The sequence below is a fragment of the Poromitra crassiceps genome (assembly GCF_964638095.1).
Source record: "Poromitra crassiceps genome assembly, chromosome: 10".
Classification (NCBI taxonomy): domain Eukaryota; kingdom Metazoa; phylum Chordata; class Actinopteri; order Beryciformes; family Melamphaidae; genus Poromitra; species Poromitra crassiceps.
Genome location: NC_139631.1, coordinates 45,090,329 through 45,102,907, shown reverse-complemented (window position 1 = coordinate 45,102,907; position 12,579 = coordinate 45,090,329). Strand labels below are relative to the sequence as shown.

The following is a 12,579-nucleotide window of genomic DNA, read 5'->3' as shown; positions in this document are numbered from 1 at the left end:
TCAGTCGACCTCGATGGACTCGCTGCTCTCGCTGACTGGTTTGCACTCGTTGGGCATCCGCTGGTGACGACTGAGCTGAGTAGCCTGGGTGAAGCTGCGGTCGCACCGCTCACACCTGCACACACACACGCACACACACACACACACACACACACACACACACACACACACACACACACACACACACACACACACACACACACACACACACACAACACACACACACACAACACACACACACACACACACACACACACACACACACACACACAGAAACATGCATGCACACACATACAGAAGAAGTCAAAGAGAAAGATGTAAGACAGTGGTTAGATTGTAAGTGTATGCAGCCCACACATAGAAACAACCCCCACCCACCCACACACCCACATCCCCCCCCCATAACCACACACACACACACACACACACACACACACACACACACACACACACACACACACACACACACACACACACACACACACACACACACACACACACACACACAGGTTCACATACACACAGATAAAACCCTTGGATCTCTCTCTCACACACACACACACACACACACACACACACACACATGTCCCTGTGTTAACCCTAATATCCAATGACAGTGTAAAGTGTGTGTGAGGCCCAGCGGAGCAGCAAGCTGTAATTGTTGCCCTGATCTTCGCAACCTGATGGACAAATCACACACACACACACACACACACACACACACACACACACACACACACACACACACACACACACACACACACACACACACACACACACACACACACACACACACACACACCTGTCAATAATCTAACACGAGGGGAGGGGGTGGGGAGGGTATTCCCATCTCACACACTTTAACACACACACACACACACACACACAGGCTTGATAAGGCAGGCGTCAGTGTCACCTCCAATAGAAGAAGAGAGGAGAAGGAGCTTTTAGTGTTAGCGGGGGTTGGGGTGTGGGTGTGTGTGTGTGTGTGTGTGTGTGTGTGTGTGTGTGTGTGTGGTGTGGGTGTGGGGGTGTCTGTCCTCTTCAAAGAGAAAGCTGTGCTGAGGTATTGGACTTAGCAGGCCAGAAACAAGACTAACATGCTGTTAGATAGATAGGAGGGGGGGGGAGCACTGCCCTGTAATGCCTCTCCATGTCTTCAGTAGATTGCAGCTTTGTTAAGACATGATCTGGAGCTCACACAGCAGCCTGCTCATTCACTGTTCATATTTATACCTGCAAAATAATATATGCATAGCAGCATATCATTTCAGCCAATTTCAACAAACAGCAGGGGGTGATATAGGCACAAAGTGCCTTACATAAAATTGTGGGGAGTGAGGGTGTCGGGGGAGGGGGGGGGGGGTGTTTGCCTGGATGCTGGATACCGGGGTTCGATTCCTACCGGGATGAGAGTAGCGATGGTGGGTTGTGGACGACATGCAAGGGTGGATGAGTAGAGGTAGTGAGGCAAGGTTTGGAACGTGACCATAGATTGCAGATAGGGAGGGGCAGTCTGGTGTACTGCTCTGTAGGGGGCAGTCTGGTGTACTGCCCTGTAGGCAAGTACCAATGTTTGGTGCGTGCTGAGATAGGAAGCCAGTGAAGGGACCGGAAGAGGGGGGTAACGTGAGAGAATTTAGGTTGGTTGAACAGCAGACGGGCTGCAGCGTTCTGAATGAGCTGGAACGGTCGGATGGCAGAGGCAGGTAGCCCAGCCAGAAGAACATTGCAGTAGTCCAGGCGAGAGATGACAAGAGCCTGGACCAGGTCTCGTTTCCCTCATAAGAAACGGACGGATTTTGCAGATGTTGTACTGGGACAACCTACAGGAGCAGGTAGTCGCTGCAATGAAGGCAGCAGAGCTGGACAGCTGGTCCCCAAGGATCACCTCAAGGTTCTTAGCAGATTGAGAGGGCAACACAGTAGTGCTGTCAATGGAGATGGAGAGGTCTGTGAGAAGGCAATCTTTCCATGGGAGGAAGAGAACCTGTCATTTGAAGATTTAGTTTGAGGTGGTGGACAGACATCCAGGCACTGATGAATTTGAGACATGCAGAGAATGCGTGCCTGATTTGTGTGTCTGGGGGTGAGGAGAGAGTGTCGTCAGCATAGCAGTGATAGGAGAGGAGATCACATGGCCGAGGGATTTAGTATAGAAAAGGAATATCAAGGGGCCCAGGACTGAGCCCTGGGGGACATCAGTGCTAAGAGTGGTATGGTATGGTTTTATTTGGTGATTAAAAAGGGCAGATCTTGCCAACACACAATACAAGAGAAATGTTAAATAAAAGAATCACCGAGGATGAAAACACAATAAAGCCCAAAGGCTTATTTCCATTGTGGTCCTCATACATTAAGAACACCAGACGCAGCAAAGAGACAGCGACACACAATACAGTCAACATAAAAAACATAGATCAACGCGGCAGCTATACGTCAATTTCTATTTTGCAGCCACTGCTTTAAGGCTACTTTAAACAAGTTCAAGGAAGTGCACAATTTAATATACGTTGGCAAACTATTCCACTGCACTGCTGCAATGTACATAAATGAGTTTTTGCCCATCAAGCTTTTAAAACAAATTGGAATAAAATCAGTTGCGCAGCTTCTAGTAAAATAACCATGAGAAACACCTTCCAGCGAGAAGTAATTAGTGAGGTACTTTGGCACCAGCCTTTTAACCATTTAAAAAAAAATTAAATATCATTTTACAATAAAAAAAGATCACTTTCCATGGATATCCAATTAAGCAGTTTAAAATGTGCATTGGTTAAATGAGTACGTGGGTGGACCTTTAAGATGACTCGAATCAGTTTGTTTTGAGCTGTTTGAAATTTGTTTTTAGACACTGTGGTAGTCCTGAATACCAGGAGATGGCAGCATAATCAAAGTGACTCTGAACTAGAGCCCCTGCCAGAGTGTATAGAGTTGGGCTGTCCAGAAAGGAAGCCTTTCTAGCGAGGAACTTTATTTTGCTGTTTATCTTGGTGAGGGCCTTTACAGCCATATTTTCACCAGATAAACACTTGTCCAGAATACAGCCTAAATAGTTTACATTGTCCTTTGCAGTTATGAGGGACTCTCCAATCTTCACCTCAAAACCTGGACACCTGGCCAATTTAATCTTGGAACCGAACAAAATGGCTTCAGTTTTTCCCAGATGGAGGGATAATCTGTTATCTGAAAGCCATTCACATACATTTTTAAGTTTGTCACTAAGTGTGTTTTCTACAACAGGTTTATCACTATGTGATACTAACAAGACTGAATCATCAGCATATAAAAAAAGGTTACAAAAGGTGGCAGATTTAAAGTCATTTATATATAATAAAAAGAATAACGGACCAAGGATGCTCCCCTGGGGCACCCCCCATCCCAGGGATCTAGACTCAGAGAGAGTACCGGGTGCAGGGTCTGGATAGGGATCCTCTCCATAAGACCTGGTAAGAGCGGTTAGAGAGATAGGAAGCAAGACAGGAGGGTGCAGATCCAGTGATTCCCAGTTCAGATAGAATGCAAAGAAGGATTTGGTGGTTAACTGTATCAAAAGCAGCAGACAAGTCAATGAGGCCAAGGACAGAGGAGAGGGATGAGGCCCTAGCATTGTGCAGGGCCTCTGTGAGTGCAAGGAGAGCTGTCTTAGTAGAGCGAGAAGCCTTGAAACCAGATTGCAGAGTGTCCAGCTGGTCATTGTGGGAGATATAGACAAAAATATGTTTCAAAACTGCTTGCTCAATGGTTTTGGATATAGGAATGAAAGAAGAGAGACAGGTCTAATAGTTCTGGATAGCAGTAGGGTCAATGGAGGGTTTCTTAAGCAGAGGGTTGACTTTAGCCGTCTTTAGAGCAGCAATACTGAGGAAGGGAGATATGTCAGTGGAGATAGTTTGGAGAAGAGAGGAAGGGATAGAATCAAGGGGGGCAGGAGCTGGCTCGGATAGATCTGAAAAGTTGAAGGACATCTTCAGGGGAGAGACGGAAGCAAGCCCAGCCAGGTATAGGGGGGAGAGTAGGTAACATAGGGGTTATGGGTTACAAAGTAGGTAACAAAATCATCAGCAGAGAGGGAGGGAAATGAAGAAGGAAGTCTTTGCTGTTGAGACAGCAGATGTGACGATGGAGAGGCTAAGGTGGTAGGGAGAGAGATCATCAGGGTGCTGCAATTTTCTCCATTTTCAGCTGCCCGAAGCTCTGTTAGATGAGTTCGCAGATATTCAGACAGTCAAGGAGCAGGGGGAGAGGATCGAGCAGGTTTAATGGTGAGTGGGCAGAGAGAATCAAGAGAGGAGGAACGAGAGGATAGCAGAGTAGTGGATGCCTCCTCAGGAGAGATAACTGCTAGACTGAGGGAAGTGAGGAGAGCACAGCAGAGAGGTAGGTTTTTAGGTTGTCTCGCGTGGCGATAGTGTGAGTGGATGTTGAGTGCGAGGTGGGGGGTAAGATGGGAAGGGAGAAGCGTATAAAGTGAGGGTCAGATACAGGAAGTGGAGTAACAGTGAGGTTGGAGGTGCAGCAGGATCTGGTGAAGAGCAAGTCCACCATGTTCCATGCCTTCTGTGTGGGAGGAGATTGAGAAAGGGAGAGGTCGAAGGATGAGAAAATGTAAGGAAGAGTAGAGATTGTAGGGTCTCCGGCTGGATGTTGAAGTCACCCAGACGAATGAGTGGAGTGCCATCCTCAGGGAAGAGGGAGAGGAGGGCATCCATATTATCAAGGAAGTCACTAAGCGGACCAGCGGGATGGTAGATAATCACAATGTTGAGCTTGATAGGTCGGGATACAGAGACAGCATGGAATTCAAAAGGGGATATAGAGAGGTGAGAAAGATGAGTGACAGTGTAAGTCCACTTGGGTGAAATGAGGAGACCGCTGCCTCAACAGGGAAAGAAACACATTGGGCATCCTCTACTCGGAACCTTCCTAGAACTAGGAGCAGTGCAGCAACAAGGGACCAACTCCATTTTTTTTGCCCTTGCCTTGGTCAGGGGCACTGACAGGAGTAGTAAACCTAACATACATGTCTTTGATGGCGGGAGGAAACCGGAACATCAGGAGGAAACCCATACAAGCACATGGACAACATGCAAACTCTACAAAGACAGGACCTGGGCTGGACCAAGGTTCGAACCTGGGACCTTCTTGCTGTGAGGCAACAGTGCTATCCACTAAGCCACTGTGCTGTAGTTGTAGTTGTGGCATGTGAACACATTAAATGAAAAAGATGTTCGGGATTGATTCAGTATTTACATGAACTACTAGTCCAGTGCAAACAGGGCTAAAGCTTTTCAGTCAATTTGTCCCCTGCAGAAAAACATTCCCTCTAGGAAGAGCCATTCCAGCAGATGCATCTCATATAGTAAATCCCCCAGGCAGGCAGCCATCTTTGTAATTCTGTCCCAGCCTGCAGAGAGAAAGCAGAGTCTGGCTTGAGCCCGAGCACGCTGCCCTCAAGGTGCCTTCCTGCTCTGATTGCTCTGATCAAAGCCTCTCTGAAGCTCTGCCACACACGCTTATCCGCCACAGCAGACACACGCACGCCACGCCACGGCACGGCACGGCACACACACACGCCACAGCACGGCACACACACGCTTATCCGCCACAGCAGACACACGCACGCCACGGCACGGCAAACACGCACGCCACGGCAGACGCAAGCACGCCACAACACGGAAGACACACACACACACCACAGCACGGCAGACACACGCACGCCACAACACGGAAGACACGCGCACAGCACAGCACACACACGCCACAGTTTCCGGAGATTTTCCGTTTCTAACCCCTCCCCCTAGCCTAACTCTAAACCTAAAATCTCAGAACGTTACCATTTTACAATTTTGGAGCCGAAATTGTAACATAGCAACGTTGGTCCAAAACATTGCTATTTTACAATTGTCTGGGAGACTGTGTTGATCAGGCAAGCTCCATAGCGTAGCGCATTGGTTCCCAACCGGCGGGCCGCGAACTCAGCTTGGTTCAAGCCTTAAAACTCGTTATATACGGATTGTTGAAATTATAAAGTGTTGCAAACACATTTGTATCTTGTGGCCATCCACAATATGTAGCAATTTGAAGAAACAATATAACGTCTCACAGACATGAGAGAGAAAGAGGCATAAACACAGGCTGTTTGTGTGGTGTGTGGGAGACACATTGGTGAGTTGCAAACACAGACTGTCCAGACACAAACACTGTGCTGAACAAACACAGACTGTCCAGATACAAACACTGTGGTAAACACAGACTGTCCAGACACAAACACTGTGCTGAACAAACACAGACTGTCCAGATACAAACACTGTGGTAAACACAGACTGTCCAGACACAAACACTGTGCTGAACAAACACAGACTGTCCAGATACAAACACTGTGGTAAACACAGACTGTCCAGATACAAACACTGTGGTAAACACAGACTGTCCAGACACAAACACTGTGGTAAACACAGACTGTCCAGATACAAACACTGTGGTAAACACAGACGTCCAGACACAAACACTGTGGTGAACACAGACTGTCCAGATACAAACACTGTGGTAAACACAGACTGTCCAGATACAAACACTGTGGTAAACACAGACTGTCCAGACACAAACACTGTGGTAAACACAGACTGTCCAGATACAAACACGGTGGTAAACACATACTGTCCAGATACAAACACTGTGGTAAACACAGACTGTCCAGATACAAACACGGTGGTAAACACAGACTGTCCAGATACAAACACTGTGGTAAACACAGACTGTCCAGATACAAACACTGTGGTAAACACAGACTGTCCAGATACAAACACTGTGGTAAACACAGACTGTCCAGATACAAACACTGTGCTAAACACAGACTGTCCAGATACAAACACTGTGGTAAACACAGACTGTCCAGATACAAACACTGTGGTAAACACAGACTGTCCAGATACAAACACTGTGGTAAACACAGACTGTCCAGATACAAACACTGTGGTAAACACAGACTGTCCAGATACAAACACGGTGGTAAACACAGACTGTCCAGACACAAACACTGTGGTAAACACAGACTGTCCAGATACAAACACGGTGGTAAACACATACTGTCCAGATACAAACACTGTGGTAAACACAGACTGTCCAGATACAAACACGGTGGTAAACACATACTGTCCAGATACAAACACTGTGGTAAACACAGACTGTCCAGATACAAACACTGTGGTAAACACAGACTGTCCAGATACAAACACTGTGGTAAACACAGACTGTCCAGATACAAACACTGTGGTAAACACAAACTGTCCAGATACAAACACTGTGGTAAACACAGACTGTCCAGATACAAACACTGTGGTAAACACAGACTGTCCAGACACAAACACTGTGGTAAACACAGACTGTCCAGATACAAACACTGTGGTAAACACAGACTGTCCAGATACAAACACTGTGGTAAACACAGACTGTCCATACACAAACACTGTGGTAAACACAGACTGTCCAGATACAAACACTGTGGTAAACACAGACTGTCCAGACACAAACACTGTGGTAAACACAGACTGTCCAGATACAAACACTGTGGTAAACACAGACTGTCCAGATACAAACACTGTGGTAAACACAGACTGTCCAGACACAAACACTGTGGTAAACACAGACTGTCCAGACACAAACACTGTGGTAAACACAGACTGTCCAGATACAAACACTGTGGTAAACACAGACTGTCCAGACACAAACACTGTGGTAAACACAGACTGTCCAGACACAAACACTGTGGTAAACACAGACTGTCCAGACACAAACACTGTGGTAAACACAGACTGTCCAGATACAAACACTGTGGTAAACACAGACTGTCCAGATACAAACACTGTGGTAAACACAGACTGTCCAGGCACAAACACTGTGGTAAACACATACTGTCCAGATACAAACACTGTGGTAAACACAGACTGTCCAGATACAAACACTGTGGTAAACACAGACTGTCCAGTGTTGTAAGGGCAGCAGTAAAAGGCCAGGCTAAATGGCAGAGGAGAATCTTACTAAATTAGGATGCTATCAAACAAAGTTATTCTATATGTATAATGATCCTTCCATTCCACTGTCCAGATGCAAACACGGGTGTCTTCCATCAGTAGCTAACGAATGGAGCTCTCCATGGTGCTGAACCTGTGTTGACTCATTTTGGCGACTAGTTAGCCATTTTTGCCATTTAGTCGGCCCTACTTACCTAATTAAAAAATGCGGCTCCGTTAGGTCACCCACAGGGGGCGCTCTGTACACTTCCTGAAATATTCTGCTCACTCACACACGAACACACGGACGCACACACGCACGCCAGCCTCCAGAATAAAATGTTGCCCTGTTATCTTTCTGTTGAATCTCAATGTTTGTGAAGCAAAAATGTTTGAAGCATAATCGTTTTGTTATTTAATCCTAAGTTTTAGTTGCTTAACCCTTTGATGCAAAGCTCTTTTATTTGCGTAATGTTTTTAAATTAATGTTTGACACGCGACAACGTTTTAAAATTAACGGCCATTTTCAAATGAACGTTTGGACTTGTTGAAACGTTGATACGTATTATTTCATTCACAAATGTTGAGTCTCAAACTATCTGTGGTTTTCAGAAACGCAAACATTTTATTCTGGCAATTGGGCTCTTCTGACAAAGGAACAGAACAGAACAGAAGAGAACAGAACAGAACAGAACAGAACAGAACACAACAGAACAGAACAGAACAGAACAGAACAGCAGTCCAGCGGCTCAATCGGCCTGAAAGCTGCCGACCAAACAGAATTTGTGCATCCGTCTTGTCAGCGGGGAGAATAAAGTTGAGCGTTCTCCTGGTGACAAAGTGACAGTGGCAGCTTTAATCTATCTGCTGGGGCGTCCCGGGCGGGCGGGTGCAGATAACTCCCCGGCCATCGATCTGCTAAAGATTTCTGACGTCCGTCTCTGATTGTCTTTGTCCCGCCTCGCCTCCTCCGAGACTCTGAAGTGCTGATGAAAAGCTCTCCCATCGCTTAATAACAACGCTCATTTGCTTTACAGGATTCCTCACGGGCCGCTTGTCCTCTCACTTCTTACACCGTGATCTCTTCCTTCTCTCTCTCTCTCTCTCTCTCTCTCTCTCTCTCTCTCTGTCTCTCTCCCTCTCTCTCTCTCCTCTCTCTCTATCTCTCTCTGCCTCTCTCTCTCTCTCTGTCTCTCTCTGTCTCTCTCCCTCTCTCTCTCTCTCCTCCTTGCCCTTTCACTCTCCACATCGATGACGAGTTTGGATTTCTCTGATTGCTTATTAAGAGCGTTAATGCATTTCCACTGGCTTCCTCTCAATGCGTTTTCCGCCTCTCTACACTGCAAAATAAATAAATAAAGTTAAAAACAAGACAAGATGTCCAGATGGTATGCTGTTTCCAGACCTGTCACTCAAGCTCATTTCATTCACATCAAATCACATTTGTTGAATCCATTGACTGTTAATAATAATAATAATAAACATACAGGATGTGAGCTCTCCAAAAGCGAAGCCAAAACATCTCGATCGCTGCCCTGGTGGCTGGTCCCAGTACTACAGTATATAGGTCACAAGTCCTGCCTCCGCCATGTTAGTGAATGGGACATGTGCCAAACTAAACAATTAAAGTACACATAGACATCCCCCCCAAAGATGGTTTATATCATTTTAGGTAGTTCGCATCAAATAATTGATGGCTTTCAGTAGTTATTTTTTTTCCCATGAACCAAGATTAATAGGGAAAGGCTGTGTTAGCTTGCAAAACCGCTAGCCTTTCCCAATCGGCGATTCGGCAAAAGAACAACGTTAACGTTAGCTGGAATAGCATAATAGACATTTTCACAACTTACCAGGTAGTCCAACTGCCTGCCTAACGTTATGTCAGGAGATGTTTCATAACGTTACAACTCCCGGGTATATCATGGGGCCCACACAAGTTAGCACACAACGATGACAGCCATCAGCTATAGCTACCTGATTGGCTTTGGAGCATTCACTGTATATGAGTCACACAAACAGACACTGGAGGTTTTATTTGGGGTAAAGCGGAGAAAAGGAGAGTTTTTATAGGGATATGGTTTACGCCAGCTCAGGGAAGTGCTTTGACTGTGGGGATGTTGTTCATAAGCTTCCTCTCCTCGTAGCTGTTGTAACGAGAAAAAAGGTAACCCTGCCAGGATGCCTTGCTAACTTTAGAGAGGCAGCGCTGTGCTGCGCAGTAAACACGACATAACATTAGCCTACATGGAGCTTCACTTGTTATGTTAGATTTCATCTGTTTAACCATTTTGTTCCTAAATGAATTAAATCATAACATTCAAAATGCTACAGAGACAATAGCTAATCACCACAGAACTGCAAAGATCAGTTTATCAGATAATTTCCCCCGTATGACGACGTTACGTTGCCCAGCTGAGCAGCTCGGAGTCTGGCTGGTAGCAGCTGAGATGATCGGCTGGTCCCAGTTCCTCAATCTCCGAAAATCAGATTTCAATACAGGCGTGGCAGTGCAGCAAAACAGATACAGGAAGTGACTGGAAGGTCTCTATATTAAAAAGTCTGCTATGGCTGAACAAATTGACTAATATCACATGCAACACGTTTGGATTTCAGCTGCGATTAACGCTCATCACCATAGGTGTCGCCAAAGAGAACAAAACTGAAATCTTTGAGTTTATAAATTAAAATGTGTCAGTTTTTTCAGTGTAACCCCCACCCCTCACTTCGTCACTGTTTTTCTCTCGCTCCAGACCTCTCTCTCCATATCTCTCTTTCTCCATCCTCTCGCTCTCTCTCTCTCTCTCTCTCTCTCTCTCTCTCTCTCTCTCTCCCTCTGACCCCTCTCCATCCCGTGGGGAATCTTTATTGTCTGCGGCCGCTGACAGGATGACAGCGTGACAACAGCCGCCTTCCAGAAGTCCTAATTGCAGCGCATCTCTCTCTCTCTCTGTCTGTCTGTCTGTCTGTCTGTCTGTCTGTCTGTCTGTCTGCCTGCCTGTCTGTCTGTCTGTCTGTGTGTCTGTCTGTCTGTCTGTCTGTCTCTCTGTTTCTCTCTCTCTCTGTCTTTCTGTATCACTGTCTCTCTCTGTCTCTATCTCTGTCTCTCTCTTTCTCTCTCTGTCTGACTCCGCCTCCGCCGACTGACTCCGCCTCTGCTGCACCATTTTTTAACACAAAGGGCCCTATCATCCTACAGGCGCTATCACTTGCGCAACGGTTTGTGCGCCTCTTATGCTATCTTCCCTGCCTCTTCGGCAGGGACGATAGCAGTCCGCCTCGCTCAAATGCCAATTTGCGTTCCAGCCTGGAACGCACCTGGAACTTCCAGGTGTTATGCCGAATTTTGCACCCCCGCCGCCAAACGCATCCCCGCCTCATGGGAACATATTGTAATGATTTATACAGAAACCTAACTGTTTAAAAGTTATATATTTGTCTGGGTAGACGTGACCTCGCTGTTTTTAAGTTAAAACAGACCCAGAATATGGTGGGCATGCAATTCTCGGCGGGGTGCGAAACTGGGCACGGCACCTGCCGCAGGCGCAAATTGGAGACGTGCCAAGTCATCTGTGCCCCGCAAAATGCCAGCGCAAATGGGATTTGGCCAGTTTTAACCACCAGAAGTATTCACAGGTGTGGCCAGGCAATGCCTGGGTGTTACATCAATCAAACCTATCAGATTCCTATCTCACAGTCCCTTTAATACAGTTTGCGCAATGCATGCTGTAATTCATGCGTATTTGGATATCTCACAACAACACATCACATCATATACCTGCTAAAAACATCTGTGATTTGATGCAATTCGGGTTCTTTTGTTGACTGAAAAATAGAAATGGGTTTGCAACCGGGAAATGGGGGAGACAAGAGAAAAGATGGGGGGGTTTAGAGTGGACTCAATTGACAGAGAGAGATAGAGAAAGCTTGTCGACAGATCCGGGTTAGGGGATAGGTGAAGGTGAATATTGCAAGTAGGCCACAAAGTCCAACAAGTGCTCTCAATTCATTTGCCATTAACCCCTCTTTGCGATGTGATAACAGTTTCTCAGTGAATTATAGTTGATTGGCTCACTGAATTATCTGCTAATACCCAATTTTAGCAGCAGGATTTGATGTACTGGCGTGGCACCTCTGTGCGTAAACCAAAAGGAACTCCCCTGTGCTCCGCAGAGCAGAGAATAATGGTGCGCTCAAATGCAGTGGGGCATTTTCACGCTAAGAGGTGCTTTTCAGAGCTCTTAGCGCAAAGAATTGTGCGCATGTCGACGATAGCAGAATGCCATCTGGGACACACCTGGGTTGACATGTGGCACACCTACCCCATGCAAGCCCAGTATGATTATAACGGGCATAGAGGTATTAGCGTGGCAAGGAGAATACGACTGCCCTTAAACATCGGCGTTAAACACATGCAAACGCTAAAATACCGCTTTGACAACGATAGGGCCCAAAATCTTTGTTTACTAGTTTACCCAATTTGCCCCCAGGGATCAATGTTTTTTCTGATTCTGAATTAAGGCATGATAAATATGTGATATAGACAGACAGTCATGGAATTCTGGACATATTA

General features: G+C 46.2%; 1 protein-coding gene across 1 annotated transcript in view; it reads right to left on the bottom strand.

Annotated features, from left to right (window-relative positions):
* prdm6 (PR domain containing 6) overlaps positions 1 to 12,579 on the bottom strand; it is a gene marked incomplete at both ends in the record, with an annotated part of 126,694 nt that continues 114,115 nt past the window's right edge. Inside the window, one exon of the mRNA XM_083643989.1 lies at positions 1 to 115. Coding sequence (XP_083500115.1) covers positions 1 to 115 — 115 coding nt within the window. The remainder of the gene's footprint in view (positions 116 to 12,579) is intronic.